The following is a 25,128-nucleotide window of genomic DNA, read 5'->3' as shown; positions in this document are numbered from 1 at the left end:
AGCAAAGGAAAACAGTAGAAACAAAATGTGTTATAACAACAATCAAATTAAAATTAAGCAACACTGAATGATAGGTAACTTTCTAAAAATTTTTGTAATGCTTGGGAAATTCTTTTCCTCCTATTTTACTACCTCTTTAGTAACAAAGTACAGGTTAAAATCAGGATGGCCTAGAGAATCACTTAAGTATTTCAAAGTACAGCTAAGTACCAATATTCTTTACCACACATAAAGGCAACATGTTTTCTTTCAGTGTGTCTTTCAGCCTTTTGCAGTTGAGGGGACACAGTGCAATGGGGTTAACAAGTGAGACAGCTCATGGCCATAACTGAGTCACCTGGGACCTCTAACCATCCCAGGCCCACCTGGTATCCCAAAGATGGAAGTGATTTCAAGCATTCTGCTGGGGAAGCTCTGTTTAAATGATTCTCAGCACCACCCCCACCCCAGTCTTTAATAGTAATAAAATTAAACTCACTATCCCACATATCAGACTGAAAGATAAAATTCAAAATAAAATGGGTATAGATATTTATTTCCAGTATCTCAAATGGTAATAAAAAATAAGTTTTTTACCTGGGAAACTGGAGGTTCATGAAGATCTAACTGAAGTCTCTGTACAACATCAGTAAAATCCTCAGCATGAAAACAAATCACATCTTTGGTTATGCGAGGTTGGTCACTCCTAAGATTAACAAAATTAAGTTTTAGAGACAAACATCTCACAATGAAAAATGATTAAATTAAGTTTTAGAGACAAACTAACAAAATTAAGTTTTAGAGCCAAACATCTCACAATGAAAAAATTTCAGTTCTTTTGTTCTTGGAAATGCTTCTACTAGCAGAGAAATAGATGCATAGTTTCTAAGGACGAGGTATACAATTTTTTTAAAATTTGAGAAAAACCTAAAACTTAAAAAGCCATAAAAATCAGATTTGCTGTTGTAAAATTAAAACAAAAATGGCTAAAAAGAATAGTTGTATTCTAAACTAGTTGCATTTGCGGTCCTCTCACCACTTTGTATTTCTATGTCCTGAGCTTTGTTAAAAATGGGCCCCAACAGAATGTAAAATGGTTTAGCCACTATGGACAACAGTCTGGCAGTTTCTCAAAACATTACAAATAGAACTACCATATAATCCAGCAACTTCACTCCTGGGTGTATAGCCAAAGTAACTGAATGCACGGACATGAAGAGATATGTATACACCCATGTTCACACCAGCATTATTCACAAAAGCCAAAAGGTGGAAGCAACCCAAGCGCCCACTGATGGAAAAACTGATTAACAACACGTGGTATACACATATGATGAATTATTATTCAGCCTAAAAAAGGAAGGAGATTCTGACGCTTGCTACAACAGGGATGAACCTTGAGGACAATGCTAAGAGAAACAAGCCAGTCACAAAAAGATAAACACTATATGATTCCATCTATATGAGGTATGTAAAGTAGTCAAATTCATAGAAACAAAAAGTAGAATGATAGTTACCAGAGTCCGGGGGTGAGAGTAAAAGAGAAATTGTTCAGTGAGTATAGAGTTACAGCCTTGCAAGATGAAAAGGTTCTGAAGCTCTGTTTCATAACAATGTAATTATGCTTAACTCCACCATGTACATTTAAAAATGGTTAAGATGGCAAACTGTATGTGTATTTTACCACAATTTAAAAACTAGTCCTAAACCTTTTAAATAGAGTCCACATTGTCTTATACAATATTAACCAACCTTGCAGTTGAGTTCAATTAACTCACCATTCACCAAATTGTACAGCTTTCAAAACTCCAACAGCAGCCGTACTCTGCCAGTCAAACCCCTGACCTACATGATCAGCATGAGCTCTAGTCCTGTCTTCAAAGAGGACTTCGCGGGGTTCACTGGTCCGAGGTAGGTACTGGAGATTTTTTATTTCATTCATTGATCTAGAGTTGATTTGGTTGGTAAACAAAGGGTAAGCAAGGAAGAAAGAGACCAAAAAAAGAAAAAAATTAATTAATACCAGTAAGACAAAAAAGTCTGCTAAAATACCAGATTTAAATAACATGAGGACTGAGAAGTGTTCAATGATTATGATCATTAGCATTTAACACACTATATTATAATGCTTAATGTAATTACCTTCCTCTCCCTGTGTGCCATAATAAAACTGAAAATATTATCTTAGATTAGGCTCAAATGTAGTGCTTCTGTCTAGCAACAGAAAATAAAAGTCAAAGTTTAAGGTTTCTTTACACTTAATCATCTTATTTCCAACTCTCAACATATGCTACGAGTGAGGCTGCCCTCATACAGTTAACAAAAATTCTGGATGGAAATATAGCTATAATTAAGTGTTAATCAGGCTGCACTTAGACCACTTTCTTATAACTACAAGTCAGGTAACACTAGATACTGACCATCTGCATCCCCATTGTTCCTACAGATAGAATTTCTTGAAGTGGGAAACCTTTTTGTAAAAAAAAATATATATATATATATACACACACACACACACACACACATACACATACACACACACATATATACACACACATATATATACTTTTTTTAAAAAAAGAATTCAAGTATTAGCATCATAAGGCTTTTGTTTAAGATAGAATCTCCCATGTTAAGAATGGCTTAAGCAGATCCTGAATTCTGGCAAAACAGCTGCGGCCAACCAATTTAAAGACCCCCACAGAAAAACCTAATCAGCATGAGAATAGTTTATTCATCTCTTTGTCCATAACTTCACTTTGTACTCTCAGACCAATGAACATCTCCACACATCAGCCCATTCCAAAACCTCTAAAAACCCTAACCCCCAAACTCCTCAGGGAGACAGATTTCAGATTTCCTCCCATCTCCTCTTTTAGTGGCCCTACAATTAAACTTCTTTCTCTGTTGCAATCTGGTGTTTTGGTGTACTGACTTGTTATTTGCATCAGGCAATGAACCTATTATAGTTAGACTAGAGTTCTGATTCAAGATTGCAAACTAGGCATCCATGTTATCTCCTTCTACATTAAAACGAAAGTAAAAGTCTTCAAATTAATAATAGGGGAAGTGGGGATTAGATGGGAGAATGGATTAGAGTACAGATGAAACAGAATTAGCCATGAGTTGACAGCTGTTGATTGTATATTAAACACACAGCAGTTTATTATATTATTTTCTGCTTTTTTATGTGCTCAAGAATTTCTAAGTATAATAATCTAAAGATGATAGTGAATAAGTGATGAAGGAAATGAATTAATGAATGAGCAATATCAGCAAACTTTTACAAGATGGAAAATGATCATAGTACCTGAGATTAATAAAACTGAGCAGAGAAAGCCACAGGCATAGAATACACAAAAAGAGATCAGCAGGCAAAAGGCAGCAGACCTGCCCAACAGACTTTAGAAAAGCCTGAGTCCAAAAAGAAGCCAGGCATAATAATGATGAACAGAAATGAAGTAAGGCTGAGACAAGGGGAATTAAAGTGAAATTCTGCAAATAAACAAGTCATCCCTGCAGGAAAAAATGTAGACAGGCATTTTGCCCCACATGGAGTAGACTATGGCTACCCACCCAGCATCCATTCCTCCCCTTTAATTCCCTGACAGAACCCTGATTTTCATTAGGCATCTCATCCTGCCCTGTATGTGACCTCATTCACAAGCTCCAGAGTTCATTTCTGATGAGTCCTGGTAAATTATGGTAGGCTCATTTCCCCTGACAGTGACTGATTTAGGAATAGACATGAACAGATTCTGTCTAATAGTATGAAAGGAAATATGCCGAAGAGACTTCTGGGAAGTTTCCTAGCTCCTAAGAAAGTACAAGAAAAGATACTATCTTCTTCTATTAGATATAGCCAGATCCAGATGTGATGTCTAGAACTGCCTCAGCCATCTAGCAACTATAAAGGGAGCTAGTGCAAGTGCAAAGCCTAGGCCAAGAGAATGTTAGAACAGAGAAAAGGAAAGAATCTGGTCCCCTGATAACAGCACTGACACACTGACCATATGGTGTCTAGAACCAACCTCTCTGGACTTCTCGATATACAAGACAGACATTTTATTTTATAAACAAGTTTGAATCAAAATTTTTGTTGCTTATAGCGAAAAACATCCTGATAAACTTTCAGCCAGAAAAACTGCACATTCTCTAAACACATGGAAATTGCCACAAAAATAGAACATAATCCTCTGATATTTGGGCACATCATTTAGTGTCCATTTCTATGCCTGTTCACTCTAAGCTGACAACTGACAATTGTCTACCTGTTGACAAGACTCACCAAAATATAAATATAACTTGCAATGAACCCAATGCTTTATTTTAAAATATGAATGGGTCAACCAAAAATCACCAGCTATCTGAAGACAGCAACCTGACACAGAAAAACCAAAATGAACAATGCTAAAATTTTAAACACCAAAGAAAGGTTAGAAGACAAATGTCCAGTAAATGTCTCAGAATCAAAAGCAAAAAGATAATAGGAAATAAGAGGACAATCAAACCAGGAGATCTATTATTCAACCAATAGTAGTTTCAGAAAGAAATAAGAGAAAATAAAGAAGAAACTGCCAAAGCAATTAGGTAAGAAAAATTATCAGAAAGGAAAGGAGACATGAATCTTTTAATTTAAGGTGACTACTAAACAACAAAAAGTATAATTAAAAAATAAGAATGAAAGACTCAAGATGTAACACTGTGAAATTTCAGACTGCTGATGATAGATGATGCTATAAGCTTGCAGACAAGAAAAAAATAGGCTACCTACAAAAGAATAAAAATTATACTAGCATTAGGACTTCTCATAAATAATATTAGATGCCAGAAGACAATAGAGCATTGCTAATAATACTAAGAGACAACACAACTTCTGGACTTCAGCTAAACTATAAATCATGTTTATTAACAGAAAAATAAATTTTCAGACATACAATGACTCAGAATACCTCCTTTTTGTTAGACTATTCCCTGAGAATGTGTTAAGCAAGAGAAGGAAATAAATCTAGGAGAACAACCACCATAGGTTAATGCAGAAAAGCATTAAATACGAAGTCCTAGGTGCATAACTGAAATAAGCCTTCTATAGGCAGAACACAGAGTTCCAAAAGATTAAAAAAAAAAACTGATATGTTACAGCAGAGAGTACGAAAAAAAATTCTGAAAGGCATGAGGATATGATAAAAGAACAGAATGCTAGGTAACTACCAACAGCAATGCCCTTTCAAAAAAAAAAAAAAGTTATTAAAGAAAGCCATAGTCAGACAGATGACAAAGTCAGCGTGGTTCTGGAAGAAAGTAATGTACCTTAACGCTAACCCTGTAAGCAGTAAGGAGAATGGAAGCAATAAATAAAAGGATGTAAAGCAATAAAGAGAGCAGAAGATATTTAGGATGGTCAAGAAAAGTTTATTATGTTCCTACCTCCCAAAAAAGAAAAAGAGGGTAATCAGAAACTGCAGGAAAAACAGAACACTTTTTTATGTTCCTACCTCAAAAAACAGGGCAATCAGAAACTGCAGGAAAAACAGAAGACTTTTTTTTTTTTAAGAAGTTATGATACCAAATATAAAACTTTCAAAAAATGTGACATGGTTTTAAGTACGTAGGTGAAATAGAGAAAAGAAAGAGGCTTTTGCATATTCTTCCTTTGAGTGACGACATAACATCGAAACCTTAGCATATGAATTAATAACTTACTAGCTGGGTCTGCAGTAAACACAGCTAGCCATAAAATTTTAGAATCCACTTATTAACAAGGCATGTAAGACCTAACGATAATTTTAAAACAGAATATGAATTAACCCCAGCAATGTGTAGGGACAGCTGACTGAAAGAAGAAATGAGGAAGAGGATAAAGTAGGGGTCATTTAACTATTCAGAGAACAGGTAAGAGGAAGGAATACCTGCTATCATACCAAAAAATCAAAACCTGTATGAAAACATGACATGTGCATCATACATATATACAACTATTATATACACAAGATTAAAAAAATGTTTAATTAAAAAAAAACCCTGCCAAAGCCTTTTTAAAAAAGTATTATAAACAAATGGGTTTTGACTCTCGTAAAAATATATTTGCCTCTGGGAAGGAAAAGTGGGCAGGATTTTCCATTATTAAGTCCTGCTGTATTATCTGATATTTAAAAAACTCTGTACACATATTTCTTTAACTTCAGAGTTCATAAATCCAAAGATAAGCTTCAGTAGCAGTGCCCTTGGTAACTGAACAGCTTCTCACATTGATTCCACCATTTTCTGCAACAAGAAGTTTTCACTAACACAAAAAGATGGACATTAGCATTTACATTTTGATTCATTCAATTCTAATTCAAAATGCTTTTGAATGCCTCACTTAAGAATATTTAATTCCAACAGAAACAAAATTTGATGGCACCACAGATGAATTATTAAATAAATGATGTTGGTATAGCTGCCTAACTACTTGGAAAAAATGTAAATCTCTTCCTCTATGCTGAAGCCAATTCCAGGTAGATTAAATATGTAAATACTGAAATCACAGAAGTACTAAGAGAAAATGTAGGTGAGTATTTTATAACACTGAATAAGAGAAGGCTCTTCTAAGCCTACTGCTAAAGGAGAAACCTCAAAAGGAAAGATAGATCATATAAACAAAAACTACTCTGAGTAAAGAAAAAAAACACTGAAGCCGAAAGGCAAAGAGAAAAACTTGGAACAGAAGGGAAAAAAAGCTTAATAGTCATAATATATATGGGATTTTTACAAAAGAAAAACACCAAAATAGAAATATATATAAAGGAAATCACCAAAGACAAAATAAGAAACCCCTCAAAAAATAGCAAATTAAAATGAGACATTTTGGGGTTGGGCGCGGTGGCTCACGCCTGAAATTCCAGCACTTTGGCAGGCCAAACTGGCCAGATCCCTCGAGGCCAGGTGTTTGGGACCAGCCTGGCCGATATGGCAAAACTCTTCTTTACTAAACATACAAAAATTAGCCAATCGTGATGGCGCACGCCAGTAATCCCAGCTACTTGGGAGGCTGAGGCATGAGAATCACTTGAACCTGGGAGGCAGAGGTTGTAGTGAGCCAAGATCGCACCACTGCACTCCAGCCTGGGTGACAGAGCAAGACTCTGTCTAATAAAATTTTTTTAAATAAAATAAAATGAGACATTTTTATCCAATCAGATCAATATAGTTAAAAATGTTAGTGGAGAGTATAAGAAAAAGGGGAACTGTATGAGTGGGTGTATAAATTGGTATATTTCTGGAAGTCCATTAGAAATGTGTATACTTTGAGCCTTTAGGAATTTTTACTAAGAATATAAACACACATGGCCGGATGCAGTGGCTCACGCCTGTAATCCCAACACTTGGGGAGGCTAAGGTGGAAGGATCACAAGGTCAAGAGATTAAGACCATCCTGGCCAACATGGTGAAACCCCGTCTCTACTAAAAATACAAAAAGTAGCTGGGCATGGTGGTGCATGCCTGTAGTCCCAGCTACTTGGGAGGCTGAGGCAGGAGAATCACTTGAACCCGGGAGGCGAAGGTTGCAGTGAGCCGAGATGGCGCCACTGCACTCCAGCCTGGCAACAGAGTGAGACTCTGTCTCAAAAAATATTAAAAAGAAAAAAAAGAAAAGAAACACACATATGCACAAACATACCAACCCCAAAATGTCTCATTTTAATTTGCTATTTTTTGAGGGGTTTCTTATTTTGTCTTTGGTGATTTCCTTTATATATATTTCTATTTTGGTGTTTTTCTTTTGTAAAAATCCCATATATATTATGACTATTAAGCTTTTTTTCCCTTCTGTTCCAAGTTTTTCTCTTTGCCTTTCGGCTTCAGTGTTTTTTTTCTTTACTCACAGAAGTTTTTGTTTATATGATCCATCCACATACAATCAGTGGTACGCTCTATATATTTTACCTCTGGCTTGAGGGTCGGGGAGGTGGCTGATTTTAGCTGATTTCTATGGTATAAATACACCTAACACAAACAATTTCCAGTTACTAACATGACATCACACGATGTGGAATTGGAAAGTGATGCTAATGATGGCCTTTGTGAACAGGTACAAACTGGCTCCAGCACACCAGTATCATGTTTTGAAAATACTGTTTACATTGAAAACCTGGGAAAATATTACACTAATAAAGAGTTGGTAACGGTCAAGGCAGGAGGATTGTGTGAGCTCAGGAGTTCAAGACCAGCCCAGGCAACACAGTGAGGCCTACAATTAAAATTTAAAACAATAACAACAAAAAAAACAACTAGCCAGGCATGGTGGCAGGCACCTGTAGTCCCAGATACTTGGGGGGCTGAAGTGGGAGGATCACCTGAGCCTGGGAGGTAGGCTACAGTGAGCCCTCATTGAGTCACTGCACTCCAGCCTGGGTGACAGAGTAAGACCCTGTCTCAAAGAAAAAAACAAAAACACAACCAAGAATTGGTTAAATAAATCTTGATACAACCATACAGTAAACTACACAGTTGTTTAGAAATGATACAGCTGCATCTTGATATAACGCATAAGCCTAGGGGGAAAAAAATTCCCAAGTTTTAAAGTAAACATCACACAAACAATGGATTTTTGTAAAAAGATTATTTATGACTATATATAATTTGAAAGGTTAATATGCCTAAATGGTGGCTTTCTGCCTTCTTTTTTTTTTTTTTGGAGGCGAAGAAGCTCCTGTCCCCCAGGCTGGAGTGCAATGGCACAATCTCGGCTCACTGCAACCTCCACCTCCCGGGTTCAAGCAATTCTCCTGCCTCAGCCTCCCGAGTAGCTGGGATTAAAGGCGGCTGCCACCATGCCCACCTAATTTTTGTATTTTTAGTAGAGATGGGGTTTCACCATGTTGGTCAGGCTGGTCTTGAACTCCTAACCTCAGGTGATATGCCTGCCTTGGCCTCCCAAAGTGCTGGGATTACACGTGTGAGCCACCACGCCCGGTCTGCCTTCTTTCTACTCTTGTTTTTTTTTTTTTTTTCCTTTTTGAAATGGAGTTTTGCTCTGTCACCCAGGCTGGAGTGCAGAGGCACCATCTCAGCTCACTGCAACCTCACTGCAACCTTGGCCTCCCGAGTTCAAGCGATTCTCATGCTTCAACCACCTCAATAACTAGGATTACAGGAGCGTGCCACCATGCTAATTTTTGTATTTTTACTAGAGACAGGGTTTTGTCATGTTGTCCAGGCTGGTCTTGAACTCCTGGACTCAAGCAATCTGCCTGCCTCAGCATCCCAAAGTGCTGGGATTACAGGTGTGAGCCACTGCGCCTGCCCTCTTTTTACTCTTTCCTATTACTTTTTTCAGGAAACAAATGATGGTGATTTTTGGGGGAAAGACTACAGAACAAAAAATATGTATATAGTATTTAACAATTTAATAAGATTTTAAGATTCGTCGTCATCCTGCAACAAAAACTGCTATAATCTAACAATGCGCAGAACTTTCAAATAACTCCTGGGTTTTTACCATCCCACCACCCTGCATTCATACATAATTTTCTCAAAATATTTTCATGCATTTCAAGTACCTAAGATTATTCCACACTTAGCTCAAGTATCATTCTCCTATGAGTCTTAAGTTAAGGTTTAGATTAGTCCATTAAAACTCACTTCTGGGCACTTATTTTGAATTGCTATTTTCATAGTCTAAGCAGGTATAAATCATTTTCGGTCTCATTAAATTAGATTTTTCAAAATACTAGAGAGTGAGTTAATCTACATTTGTCTTAAGAGTCTGAAACACAAAACATGTTAGCACAATATGAATTACTGAGGCTCGGTACTACGGTACATTACTGGTTTCATGTAGCAAATACTGGTTACCTATAGTATATGTCATGAGGACAAAGATGAATAAAAGAGTCCCTGTCTTCCCAAAGCACACCTCAAATATTAGTAAAAAATAAAAACATGCAAACAGAACTTTAATGAACAGAACACTGTAGCAAAGTTACCTAAGGGAGGAAAGAAAAACTTCACAAAGGAGGTGACGTCCAAATTAAGTTTTGTTTGGTTTTGGTTTTGGTTTGAGACAGGATCTTGTTGTGGAGTCCTGGGCTCAAGTGATCCTCCTACTTCAGCCTACCAGGTAGCTAGGACTAAAGGCATATGACACTGTGCTGAGCTCAAGCTAAGTTTTGAAAATGTATTAAGTTTGCTGTGGGATGGTAACCCCAACACTTTGGGAGGCTGAGGCAGGAGGATCATCTGAGGCCAGGAGTTCAAAGCCACCCTGGGCAATATGATGAGACCCCCATCTCTACAAAAATAAAATACACAAAACAATTTTTTGAATCAGATGGGCATGGTAGTGCACACCTATAGCCACAGCTATTTGGGAGGCTCTCCTGAGCCCAAAAGTTCAAGAATACAGTGAGCTATGATTGTACCACTGCACTCTAGCTCTGGGCAAGAGTAAGACCCTATCTCAAAAAAAAAAAAAAAAAAAAAAAAATAGTGCAAAAGCAAAGCGTGATGATAGACTATGGTTTGGAAAGTGAATTCAGTATGGCCGGAGAAGACTAAAACCAGATACGTCTAGAAGAGATAGAGCTGACCAGATTATGAAAGATCCTTGTAAACCACACTAAGGGATTTGATCTTTTATCCTGCAGGCAGTTAGGGCACAGGTTTTTAAAAAATAAGTAAAAATTAAATTTATGTTTTAGAAAAATGCCTCACTGTGATAACTGTGTGATGATTGAACTGAAACGAGGAACTGACAACTAAAATATTTACTTAAGGGAGCCCAAGACAAATGGTTTTCAAACTGTGCTCATTTTTATAAGCAACCAATTAAAAAAAAGTAGTTTTGTTTATTTGAGAAAAAGAAATATTTACCGTCGTCTTTTGAAGGGTGACTTTGGCATATCTGCTGTTGGGATCATCTGTTCTCCTGGCCTTACCCACATTATAGGCCCATCATCACTCTGGGACCTACACTGGAGTCGGAGGCTGGAAAGTGTACCCCAGGGCAAAGTCATCTAGAAATCAGAAGGATTAGTCACATTAAAAAATCATTTCAGTGATTTATAAGTTAATCCCCCCACCCAAATAAAAGTTCTAAGAAGACTTTTTTACAACTGTATATAAAGAAACAAATGCTACATAGTAATTTATATTAAAAAGAATAATTGAATTTAAGTACTTTGTACCAATATTATTATATCTAAACATTTCTATGCAAAACATTGGATAAATTTAATTTCAATAGGCAATATTAGTTTAATACTCTTCAACATATAAAGGGCCCACTTAAGTAAAGATCAAAACTTTAATAATCTTAATTAATACTCACTTTCAGAAATGGTGATTCTTCTAACATATCAAGGAACTCTGGGAAATAATCACCAACTTCTTCATCTACTGCTCCAACAAGACTTATCTGCCGCATAGGACCTGCTCGGTAGGTGCCACAGCAGTATGTCCTGTTGACCTAAGATAAAATGAAAGGGGGAAAAATGGACTGAGGCACAACTATAATATAATTAAAGAATTAAAATAGGTTATTGTTTCCAATGTTGCCATTTCTTCTACAAACTAAGAACTGAATGGTCAATACCTTGAATAAAGTCAGAGAGGCACCCAAGCACACTGACAAATACACTAATACATTTGCCACAAGCAAATTTCAATGTGTGAGTGAGCCTGAACATCTCAAAGAAATATTGAAGACATTAAGATCTATTTAATACTTAAACTTCTCTAAAAATGATTTTTTTTAACTTTGTAATATTTTAAATATTTTAGAGTGTGATTTTTATTTAAGGAAAAAAACATATAAAAGTAAAATCATCAGGGCAGGGAGAAAAAAAGACCATGGTCAGATTAATCTTCCATGTTCATTTTGTACTCCCTAGCTTCAAAGTCTTCACTTTAGCCCAGATACCAGGATACCAGGCTCACTGTTACCAAGACAGACCAATCTTTTTTTTTTGAGACGGAGTTTCACTCTTTGTCCCACAGGCTGGGGTGCGATGGCGTGATCTTGGCTCACTGCAACCTCCACCTCCTGGGTTCAAGCAATTCTCCTCCCTCAGCCTCCCAAGTAGCTGGAATTACAGGTGTGCGCTGCCACGCCTGGCTAATTTTTGTATTTTTTTAGTAGAGATAGGCTTTCACCACGTTGGCCAGGCTGGTCTTGAACTCCTGACTTCAACTGATCCACCTGCCTTGGCCTCCCAAAGTTTTAAGAGTACAGGTGTGAGCCACCACACCTGGCCCCAATCTTTTTTCTCTACTCAACTTACAACAAACTTATTTCTACCTCCAGTGATTTTTCTCTTGAATTTGGCCCATCTGGAATGTCCTCTTTTCTGTCAACCCAAATCGTATCCATACTTCAAAGAGCAGTTCAAAAGCTTTTTTTTTTTTTCCAGAAATCTTTCTGGTCATACTCCATGATCTCTCCCTTCTCTGAAGTCTAACGTTACCTATGAGCAACATACATTTTCACTGTATCAACTCTCTAGTGAATTGAGGGCATATCCTATACAAATATGTAGCCCAGAGCATCCTATCTAGCATTTGAATGTAATCTATCAATTAATTCCATACAATCTGATACTATTCCTCTAGTCATTTCATGTATGTTCTTATCTTATATAATCTCCAATTTAGAGTTTCTCAAGGACAGAGAGATGGATCCTGTACATAGCAATGGACTAGACTAGAAATGCTGCATTTAACCAGAATTTCCACTTCAGATCAGTTACCTAGCATTTTCTACCTCTGTTAAAATGCAGATTAAATTTAAAAGCCTAACATATAGCTGTGCCTTTATATAAAATGGCTCTTTATTGAACATTAAAAAAATTTTAAAGAATCTACCGTCATGTTTTAAATACCACCTATTTTGCCTTAATAGGAAACAGTCTACATAAACGACCATCTAGGATATCTTACCACAATTCTTCACCATTTGTTCTTCAGCAGCATTTTTAGAATCAATTTTTTTTCCATAGACAATTTAACATCACCCACACACATATACACAGAAAAAAAGGCCGTAGATCTTGTTCTCAAATAGCAGGGGTGAGGATTTCTTAATTCCTTACAAATCCTCCCCCCAAGATCACTTCAGATATTCTTAAGCAGCAGCCACCCAGGCCAGAATTACTTTATATATATATTCATATGAATTACTTTCCATAAGTTTTATATGATCATCATGCCATAAAACGCCAGGGGTGGCAGCATGGAACAAAGGCTCACCATGGGATATAGAGATAAGGAAGGGGAAGAAAGGGAAGTCTTTTTAAATCATTTTTCTAACCTTTCTAAGCACTCTAAAACAACTAAAGTAGATTTAACCTTCAGCAACATTTCTAGGAATCATATGCTTTTAGGGATAATAAGAATTATCAGTCTCGGCCAGGCACGGTGGCTCATGCCTGTAATTCCAGCACTTTGGGAGGCTGAAGCGGATGAATCACGAGGTCAGGAGTTCAAGACCAGCCTGGCCAAGATGGTGAAACCCCATTTCTACTAACAATGCAAAAATTAGCTGGGTGTGGTGGTACATGCCTGTAGTCCCAGTTACTTGGGAGGCTGAGGCAGAGAACTACTTAAACACGGGAGGTGGAGGTTGCAGCGAGCCAAGATCATGCCACTGCACTCTAGCCTGGGCAACAGAGCAAGACTCCATCTCAAAAAAAATGAAAGAAGTATCAGTCTCCCCCAAACACCTCTCCCAACTATTCCCAGTCTCAGAAATTCCTTTCCTAAGAAAGGCTTTCACTCTATACAGGCATTTTATGGAACAAATGTCCTAAAGACCTATCATAATCTTTTTTAAAATCTTTTTCCCAGCCAGAAGTGACTCTTAAGACCTATCATAATTTAAAGCTGCCAAAACTCAAGACCAATCCTAAAGAAATACACTGCCAAGTGGCAGTTTTCAATTCACTTGGCCTGCTGGCTTTGAGGTTATGCAACTCAATGCATTACTAATTTGAAGGAATTCATATTACTTTAAATTTTACACATAAAGTGAGACAGAATTAATATTCTTAGATCACACCACTCCAAGTTTACCTAATTCAAATACCACTAAACTCAACAGCACTGAACTTGAAGACACCTTAGAAAGGTAAACACCTAGAATAATTAACATGTGACATGAATAAATATGAAGCATCTTTTCTTATTTGTAAAGAGAAAAAAAGTAAACTTAAAAAGGAAGAGGGCGGGAACAACAGAAGACAAAGACAGGGTATGACCACAAAATATAGCAACCTCATAATTTTGCCAAGACCAACTTGTTTATTTTCATATATACACAAAGAAAAGCTTCTCATCTTATGAGGATCTTCAGGTTCACACCTTTGTGTGAGTACCAATGTTGTATCCACGAATGACAAAGAATTAACAATGTTCAATTTTTATTTCCTGGCAGAAGAGCCATCAAGTAAACAACTACGCGACAAAATACTAGGACTGGATTTTGAAAGCTGCAATGTATAAAGCCTATTTGGATAACTGTAGCTAAGTTAGCCTAGCTAGAGAAAGCCCTTATTAGTAAACCACAACCTTCCTGTTTTCATTCCTTTACTTAGACTTCTGGCTTTCTGTGACCTACGTTTTTTTCTCAGTATCAGTCCCCTCCTTCTTCCAGCTGCTTCCATATCTAGGCTAAACCCCAAGGTTTATCCCTCTCTCATAAACACACTCTCATCCTCTATCCCAGTCCTTCCACCAGTCCTGCCTGCAAACCCCAAGCGTGAAACATTCAAACTATCAATCCCACCTCTGGACTTTTCCATTCCAAAAGCCAACAAATCTCTTTCATCATTTAAGCCCATTTTAAAATTGACTATCCTGCAACTTGCCATCAAAAGCAACATGATATACCTTTTTCACATAAAAATCCTACTTCTGTAATATTAGTCTGTATTACCTGTCTCTACTGCCTCACCTCACCTTTTATTCACATCTCATATCATTGCAATCAGGCTTCTGCCCACACCACTCCCCTGAAACAAATCACTGATGACCTCTTCACAGCCAAATTCAAGAAATGCTTTTCAATCACCTGCTTTCTTGATTTCCCTTTCCAGGCTTCCTCCTCTCCAAAATGTGGTTGTTGCAGAGTTGGCCCAGTTTTCATTCAACATATTATCTGCAGGTGGTTTCAATTATACTACAGATTTAACTATCACCTGTACCCTACTACATTCCATATCTACATCTCTAACTTAAAACTTTGCCTCAGATTCAGATCTTTACATACAAATGCCTCCTGGGCAGCCCACAGACACCCCTGAATTTAATACCTACAGAACAGAGCTCGTTTTTTTGTAAGGTTCCCTTCCCCTCCCAAACCTTTTTTCCTTCTGTATGTACTTCGCCAGTTAATAATATTCATTTTCTCAGGTCCTAAATCAGGAATTGATAAATCCCTCTTCCTCACCACTTAAATCAAAATCTATCCTTCTAACTAAATCTGCAGTACCACTGCCTTAATTCAGGAAATTATCATTTCTCACCTAATCGTAAAACCTCTTAAGCAGTATCCTTGCTTCAGGATTCCCATCCCCAAGAGCCATCCTACATACTGCTACAAATAATCTAGGGAAAAACATCTTATCATTAAACCTTCCCATTTTAAATCCTTTAGTAGCTCCATACTACCTATAGAATCAAACTAGAAAATCCTTTTTAAGGAAGACAAAGCCCCTCTTGATCTATTATTCCAAGGGAGTAACAGACCAACATTTGCCACATTCTCCACATTTGCCACATTCTAAATATACATTTCCCAAATTCTAAATAATTTCTGCTGCCTCTACAAGTTTTCACATGTTATTGTCCACCTCTACAACTCCTATTATTTCCTTGATGGTATAAAATGACTCAAAATAAGGTTTCAAGCTCAAAGAACTGAAGTACATAATATTTACAGATTTTAGATAAGTGAGATTTGGAGTTATAACTAGATCAAAAAAGGTAAGGAACAGATGCATAGATTTGCAAATTGTCTATAACATGTACTTTTTTAAGTGACTAAGACTTGAGAGAAAGAATAGAGAGAGACAGAGAACCAAGAACTTCACTTAAAACAGGTATTAGACAGGAGGAAGAGTTAGCTAAAGGAATTGTGAAAGGATGAAGTAAGAAGTAATGCAATTAAAATGATGTAAGAATAACATTTCAAAAAATGGTCAAGGACAACTATTTTTTAAGAAAAACAAACTGGCTGTTATGAATAGTGCTGCAATAAACATGGAAATGCAGATCTTCAACATACTGAGTAAATTTCCTTGAGTTGGACATATACCAAGAAGTAGAATTGCTTGGTCATGTGGTCGTTCTATTTTTAATTTTTTAAGGAACCTCCACACTGTTGACCATAATGGCTGTACTAATTTAGATTGACATTAACTGTATAAAAGTTCTCCTTTTTTCATATCCTCACCAGCATTTATTTTTTGTCTTTTTGTTAACAGCCATAACTGGGGTGAGGTGATATCTCATTGTAGTTCTGACTTCCATTTCCCTGATGATGAATGATGTTGAACATTTTTTCATATACCTGTTGTATGTCTTCAAATTTCAGAATGTCTATTTAGGTCTTTTGCCCATTTTTAAATCAGATTATTTCGTTGTTGTTATGGGGTTGTTTGAATTCTTTACATAAATTTTAGGCCACAGGGCAGAAAATACTATCTGGTCCTTAATAGAAAAAGTTTGCCAACCCCTAATTTAAACCACGCACAAAAGAAATCAAGCAATATGTTTGAATACAAACTTTGTGAAAGAGAATAATCTGTATCATTCAATATTATGTATCTGTAATACAGAGTGCCTGGTATGTAGTAATAAATATTTGTTGAATTTCTGTATGTTAGGGCCACAAACTCTGGCAAAAAGAAAAAAGCGGGGGGGGGGGGAGAAGAACTGCTGATTGCCAGTCTATCACTTGCATTAAAAAATTTAATAAATGCAAATGTTTGTTACATTTAAATAATAAACAGCATAACAATGAACAGCAATTATGACCACAAATTCAACATGCACCAGTTTTCAACCTTTTGAAAAGGCTGACAAGAAGAAAAAAAAAAAAGAGAGAGCGAGAAAAAAAAATAAATAAAACAAAAAAACATTCACCAACTGTAGGAAACTAATGCCAAACAAGCAAAGTATTCCCTCCTTTTAGTAAGAAAACTTTCTGGGCATATGGCCAATGAGCTAGGCTCCCTGACAGCTAGCTGTGGCCTGTGCCTAAGTTTGGGCCAATAAGACAGTCACATAAGTTACATATGCAATCTTCAGGGCATACCTTTATAAGGAACTGGCTTGCCCTCCACTTCCTTTTTCTCTTTTGAGGGCTGAAACACAGAGTGGTAAAGAGCTAGTCTCAACCATGCACATGACAACACCAGTAGGAATGACAAAAATTAAAGACAGAAGGAAACTAGGATCCTGGATGACAACAAGGAACAGAGTTGCTTACCTCTGGACTGCTAAACAAGAGAGAAACTTTTGTTCTAGCCACTGCACATTGGTCCTCATTGTTATGGTTGTTTAGCCTGTATCTTGTATACTTTGTAATGAGGGAGGCAATATTCTGCATTGCACAGAGATATCATCTGGGGTGTGATCTCCTGATCTGGGCTAAAAAAATCTATAACTAGGGCACACCCAAAATATAACATTTAAAGTGATTAGGGACTTGCAAACCATACAAAATGGAGGAAGAATTCAAGAAATCAAAAGTATTTCAAAAGTATTTAACTTGAAAAGATTAAAGGAGGGACACAACAATCTTCAAATACTTGGAGGCCGGTAACATGAGTTACAGGAAAGCAGGTGTCATTCATTTACCACAAGTTTATTGTACAGTCATGTGTCACCTAATGACAGAAATACATTCTGAGAAATATCATTAGGCAATCTGTGCTTGAGAACATCACAGATTGTACTTACACAAATCTAAGTGGTATAGCCTGCTACACACCTAGGCTATATGACATAGCCTATTGCTCCTAGGCTACAAAACTTACAGCACGTTATTGTACTGAATACCGTAGGCCAGTGGTCCCCAACCTTTTTGGCATGAGGGACCGGTGTCATGGAAGATAATTTTTCCACAGAACAGGGTCGGGGGTTGGCAGGCATGGTTTTGGCTGAAACTGACCCACCTCAGATCATCAGGCATTAGTCAGATTCTCATAAGAAGTGTGCAAACTAGACCCCTCACATGCATAATTCACAAGAGTTCACACTCCTATGGGAATCGAATGCTGCAGCTTATCTGACAGGAGGTGGGGCTCAAGCAGCAATGCTATTATAGCTTGCTGCAGCCTGGTTTTTAACAGGCCACAGACCAGTACTGGGGGACCAGTATAGTTGAGGACCCCCGCTGTAGACAACTAAAACACAATGGTAAGTTTTTATGTATCTAAACACATTTAACTTCCCATGCTTGCAGAATGGGAAGTTGTTCTGGGTCAGCGAGTGAGTGGTGAGTGAATGTGAAGGCCTAGAACATTGCTGTACACTACTGTAGACTTTATAAACAGTGTACACTTAGGCTAAACTAATTTTTAAAATTTTCTTTCTTCAATAATAAATTAACTTTAGCTTACTGTAATTTTTATAAACTTTATGAGTTTTTAAATTCTTTGACTCTTGTAATAACACATAGTTTAAAACACATTGTACAGCTATACAAAAATATTTTCTTTACATCCTTATTCTGTATTTTCTACTTAAAAACTTTTTTTTAACTTTTTTAAACCTTTTTTGTTAGAAACAAAGATACAAATGCACACATTGGCCTACGCCTACAACAGGGTCTGAATGATCAATATCACTGTCTTTCATCTCCACATCTTGTCCTGCTGAAAAGTCTTCTGGGGCAGTAACACTCATGGAGCGATCATCTGCTATGATAACAAAGCCTTCTGTAATATCTCCTGAAAGACCTGTCTGAGGCTGTTTTACAGTTAACTTTTTTTTTAATAAGTAGAAGTATGCTCTAAAATAATGATAAAAGGTATAGCAAATATAGTAAGCAATAGGAATTTTTCAGCTCCATTATAATCTTACGGAATCAGTTTACATATGTGGTCTGTCATTGACCGAAACGTCATTACATAGCACATAAACATATATTTTATGCCACTGTCCTCAACACAGGTATAGCAAACCAGACCTACTCCTAGCCACTTGAAGCTTACAGTCTAGTAGGGAGAGGCAGACACTAATCTAAACAGACATTTAATTATAAACTATGATCTTCAGAATGTAAGGTGTATGACACTATGAAAAAGAACATGGGATCCTGATCCGGGGAATAAAGTGTTCCTTGAAGTAACACTGAGCTCAGATCTAAAGAACAAGTTCAGAGGGAAACAAAATCTCTTAAGCATTGCCCTTTCCAAGATCTAAAAGAAAGCTAATGGTAATAAACACAGAAAGCAAGAGAAAAATAAAGATGAGACTGAAAAAAACACTTGTGGCTGGATTATGGAAAGCCTGGAAGATCACATTAAGGATTTTGGAAAGCCACTAAAGGATCTGAAGAGAAGGAAAGTTACCCAATTTGCCTTTGGCTTTTTGTTTGTTTAGTTTTCTCAGAGGGGCACAAAAAGTAAAGAGATCAGCTGGGAGTATTCTATAATATGCCAAATAAGAAATGTTAGGCTAAGCTAATAGCTTGATTTTAAACAGGGACTTATTTTTAAAAGAAAAAAAAGAGATCTGAAAATTATACAGGAGATAAAATTGTCAAGATGTGGACAAAGATTGGATATGATAGATAACAGAAAGAAGTATCAAAGATGACTGCCAGCTTCTGTACTTTGGAACCTGACAGAGAAACTACTCTGTCTTCCGAAGGAGGACCAGGTTTCATTGTTGTGGACATGATGAGCTGGAAGTATGTGATAGGTTGAAAAATGGCTTCCAAAAAGCCTAACCCCGAGAACCTAATCCCTAGAACCTGTGAATGTTACCTTACGGCAAAAGGGACTCTGCAGATGTGAATAAATTAAGGATCTTGAGATGAGGAGAGTATCCTGGATTATCCAGATGGGCTTAAATGTAAAAACACGTGTCTTTGTAAGACTGAGGCAGACAGATACTTCAGAAGGCAATGTGATGACAGAAGTATAGCCTGGGGTATTATACTTTGAAGATGGAGGAAGGGGTCACAAGCTAGGAAATACAAGACACAAGAAGCTAAAAAAGGCAAAAACTTGATTTTTTTCCCTCAGAGCCTTCAGAACTGTAAGAAACTAATTTGTGTTGTTTCAAGCCATTGTTTGGGGGCTGGATGGCACACACCTGTAATCCCAGCACTTTGGGAGGCCAAAGCAGGCAGATCACTTGAGCCCAGGAGTTCAAGACCAGCCTGGGCAATATGATGAAACCCTATCTCTACTAAAAAAAAAAAATACAAAAAATTAGCTGGGCATGGTGGTGAGTGTCTGTAGTCTATTTCCAAATTTTCTGTCTTGCTGAACAGAGCTCATAAACCAATTATACTGATTTAATAATTAAATCTTTAGAATATATTGGTACCAGGTAGGGCACTCCTCCACTTTTTCTTTTCTTTTCTGGCTGTTCTTGCCTACTTATTTTTGCATATAAACTTCAGTATCTGCTTGCTTGTCTCAAAAAACAACTATTTCTATTTTATTAGGATTGTGTTCAATTTATAATTTAGGAGAAACTGTCATTCTGATATTGATTCTTCTTCCCCAGGAACATAGTAATATATCTTTCCATTTAAGTCCTCTTTTGTGTGATCATGTTTCAACACTAATAGAAAGAATCTGATAAAGATGAAAAGGTGAAGAGGACTGCTGTTTAAACATGGTAGACTGAATGTACGATTTTTTTCTATTCCTTATCAAAATCCCACTCAAGTGAGAATAAAATAGCAAGGCTATAAAACCCAAATATTCAAAGAGAACAGAAGTAAAAACTATAGGTACAAGCTATCAAAATGTTTTGGGAAGGTGAAAAATGTACAGGGGAATTTGCAAAATGAGAACTCTGGCTAAGTTTTATAGAAAGCAAGGAACAAAGCATGCAATTAAAAACAAAAAAGTTGGGTTTAAAATCTGCTTGAGTCAGTGAGACCCTTCCACTTACATTCTACCTCCCTATCCCATACTCCTTTTTCCTCACCTTATGTGTGGTGAAAGTGAACCAAATGACTACAGACACAAGGATACAAGGCACAAGTCCATGGGAGAGAACCATTACACTGAAAGCAAGGAATTAAGTAAAATCCCAGTTATTTAACAATGCAATCACCTACCTCCTTCCAAGAATTCTAGCAGACGGGTATATAAACTACTCTATCCTCTGACAAAAACGTGGTAGATTTTTAGCTGTAGAAACTAAAAGCCCAAGAAACAATATCTTTAAACACTAATATTTAGAGCTTTTCTCACAATATGACCACATTGCCTATCCAGTCTTCAATTGATAAATCCTACCCATGTGTTCACAGAGTTTCTAACCAGTTTTACAACGACTCATGTTTCAATATGAACAGATCACCATGTTTGATGAAAACATATGACATAAATAGAAGACTAGAACAAAAACAAAAAAGAACTTGAACAACTTACAACATAAAAGAGAATTTAAAAACAAGTATAATTAGTATCAGAGAGATGAAAAAGGGTATTGTATCCATAAAACAATAGGAAGTTATTAAAAAAGGAACAGAGAACAAGAACAACCTCTCAAATTACAGCTGACATTAATCAACATTAAGAAGCTAGTTAAATCTACCCCTAGAAAGCAAGAAAAAAGACAATGAAAAATATAATAGGAAAGATAAGAAAATTGAGGGTTGGGACGTTCAGTCCTACCCCCAACCTCCAGGGAGGGGTGCTAAAGGTCAAGCTGACCACCAATGGCCACTGGCTTAATCAATCAAGCCTACGTACTGAAAGCTTCATAAAAACGCAAGAGGTTCAGAGAGCATCTGGATAGTTGAACATGTGGAAACAGACAGGAAGATGAACAGGAATTCATACACTTGCAGGGAGGGTGGCACACCCCAACTCTACGGGGAAAGAAGCTCCTGTGCTTGGGACCCTTCCAGACCACGCCCTGTGTATCTCTTCATATGGCTGTTTATTTGCACCCTTTAACATATCCATCATACTAAACCGATAAACATAAGTATTTCCCTGAGTTCTCTGAGCTACTCTAGCAAATCCACTGAACTCAAAGGGGGGATCATGGGAACCCTCAACTTGAAGCCAGTTGGTCAGAAGTTCCAGAGGCCTGGACTTGTGACTGGTGGGAAGGAGGGGTCAATTCTGGGGACTGAGCCCTCTATTTGGGATCCAAAACTGACTCTGGGTAGTGTCGGAATTGAATTGGATGACATCCAGCTGGTGTCTGCTGCAGAATTGATTGCTTGCTTGTTGTGGGGGAGAAATCTCCCACATTTGGACAAAGAAGTCTTCTGTGTTGATAGTTGTTGTTTGACAGGAGAGGAAAAGTAAGGTGTTCAAAAACGGTGATACAGTCGCCCAACGAAATACTAAATATAATGGTTAAAATTAATGTAGAGTTACGTGTATAATAATCTTCAAAAACAATGTTGAACAAAAATAGCCCGCTGAATGATACCCACAATACACTATAGTTTTAAAACACAAAGGTACAAATATTGTTTTTATGTTCATTTGGTATTAGTAAAATGTTAAAAGATAAAAGGACATGATAAGCCACAAATTCAGAATAAAGATTTACTTCTAGGGAGAAAGGAAAAGTTTATTTAAAAAAAAAAAAAGGGGGAAAGACACTAAGCAGAAATTTGCTTAATATATTTTATACTTTTAGTTATGTGGGGAGTGGGAATGGAGAAGGGAAAGGTTGGAGGGGTAGTAACGGGTAACTGACATCAAAGATCCTAAGCTAATGGGTATAGAGTTTCTGTTTGGTATGAGGAAAAAGTTGTGGTAATAGTACAACCACATATATACCCAATGCCACAGAATTATACACTTTAAAATGGTTAAAATGGTAAATTTTGTGTATATTTGACAACAGTTTTTAAAAAACCTTAGCAGGCTAAGGGATGGTATTCATAACACAAGTAGACAAATTAGCCTGACAAATTAGGCTTTGAGGAGGAGATAGAATATCTTCTCTACTGTAACAGGAGAGAATGAGGAAAAGATGTATACAGAGAAAGTTTAAATAGTATTTATGAAGAATAGGTAAGCAAGCTAACCAAAGAAACGAAGTAGGCTTCCCAGGCAATGTTGACGACCCAATGGGAAGCATTATAAAATGTTATGAAGAGACAAAGTCCCCAGTGACGACCAATCAAAACATGATTTTTTAAAATTTGCACTTTGCAAAGGTCAGATAAGATTATCTCTTAGTTTATGATGCTCTGAAATTCTAAAAAGATGCTATCTACAGGTCAAATGAAAGGAACTAGAGTAATGGTAGATGGTATGTGGTTTAAAACAGTGTTTCTTAAACCTGCCTGATCATAGGAATCAAGTCAGTCAAGGTACTTATTTCATGCCTCACTCCAGACCTCACGAACCAGAATTTCCAGAAGAGGAACCTGAGAGTCTAATGTATATTTGAACTAGCAACCCCAAATTATTCTTAGGATCTGGCAAGTTTGGGAAACTCTGGCCTGGAAATAGCACCTGAAAGCAAAGAACAAGTTGAATTCTACCACTTCCCAGAGTTTATGTACTGGAGCACAGTGGAGGAAGAAACAGTATTGGGAGGACTGGAGGGAGGTACGTATGAGACCAAAGAACAGAAAAAACTAAAGCTGCCATGGAAGCAGGAGACATAACGCCAACAGGAAAAATGCAGCCTTTGGTAAAACTCAGAAGGCAAAGTGGGGAGGGGAGAAGGATGTGGCATCAAAGAGAAATACGCCTATTAAAAAAAAATAGTAGTTAGTTTTGCATAAAAATTTAACATATTTATAGTATCTATAAAATGTTAAACAATTATCTTTGAATATATACATATGCTGTCAATACATATGTAGTGTTTAAATTAGAAACTCAACTTCACAGCTATCCCATAAGAATTTCTGAAGTAAGCTCAACTGTGTCCCCAACACATACAGGTTCTCCTACAAAGGACAATTATAAATCTGTTAATAACTCAGGAGAATACCAAGCTAAAAAAGCACTATGTGGAAAACCCTATGTACAGGGGTTTGAGAGGGGGTGTGGATTATTCCACAGAACTCACGTTTCAGGAAGAAGCCTATTCAAGCTTTTTTAAAACACAGAAAGGAAAAAGCTAGCCAGCAATCTTCCTAACCTTGTGACTTGTGAATAGGAAAGCATTCCTACTTTAAAATATATAGTGAAAAAACAGTGTCAGTGGGTCAAAGTGAGTACTTAAAATGAGAAAAAAAAAAGAATCAAGCCTACCATTTTTATTTATGCCATTTTATTTTATAAAACCTGCTACTTAAAATGTTTATTTCTCCTTTTCTATAACACACTAATGTATACAGTTCCTTAAGGGTTGCTCAGTTATTCTCCAAGCTATATACTACTCTACTAGTTCTGCTCTTCATTAGTACTACCAATTCATTAAAAAATGTTAATCAAAGATCAGAGTGCATATAACTAGCCCATATAAGGCCTTGTCCCAACACACAATGAGGGAATAACACTTTTTGTTTCTCTCTGGAACCGCAGACACTAAAATTGTACACACCAATGCTACAGAACATTATCATTTTATAAACTAATAAAAGTAACATAAGAAATAAAACTACCTAAAGTTAAAAAGCTTTTATTCTCAGTGAAACCTCAAAATTATATATGCAAATTTTTGAAAAAGATACTTAAAACATGCAGATTTGCCAATCTCCCCTCCCCACCAGCAAACACATAACACACACTTCTCTCTATGTACATCCTTTAATTACTTAGTTGCCAGAAGATCTCAGATGGTGATATTGAAAACAATTCCCTTTTAACTTCACTGTATTTTTAGTGTTTATTATTATTTGCGTAATTTATGTACAGATTTTGAGACCTATATGGCCTTGGTGGTCCATTTACTAGCAACATCAGCATCACCAGAAAATGCAGACTAAAAGCAGGGCTAATGGCTCACACCTGTAATCCGCACACGCTAGAAGGCCAAAGCAGGAGAATC

The 25,128-nt window shown here is 36.9% G+C and overlaps 1 protein-coding gene across 1 annotated transcript in view; it reads right to left on the bottom strand.

Moving 5' to 3' along the window:
- Positions 1 to 25,128, bottom strand: part of LOC105479164 (round spermatid basic protein 1) — a 51,214-nt gene that overhangs the window by 4,700 nt on the left and 21,386 nt on the right. Inside the window, exons 3-6 of the mRNA XM_011737012.3 lie at positions 11,291 to 11,428; positions 10,834 to 10,976; positions 1,758 to 1,925; positions 577 to 685 (exon numbers count right to left, since the gene is read on the bottom strand). Of these exons, the coding sequence (XP_011735314.1) occupies positions 577 to 685; positions 1,758 to 1,925; positions 10,834 to 10,976; positions 11,291 to 11,428 (558 nt within the window). The remainder of the gene's footprint in view (positions 1 to 576; positions 686 to 1,757; positions 1,926 to 10,833; positions 10,977 to 11,290; positions 11,429 to 25,128) is intronic.

This window comes from Macaca nemestrina, chromosome 1 (assembly GCF_043159975.1).
Source record: "Macaca nemestrina isolate mMacNem1 chromosome 1, mMacNem.hap1, whole genome shotgun sequence".
In the NCBI taxonomy this organism is placed as follows: domain Eukaryota; kingdom Metazoa; phylum Chordata; class Mammalia; order Primates; family Cercopithecidae; genus Macaca; species Macaca nemestrina.
The sequence above is the reverse complement of the archived record's forward strand: the minus strand, read 5'-3'. Positions and strand labels throughout refer to the sequence as shown.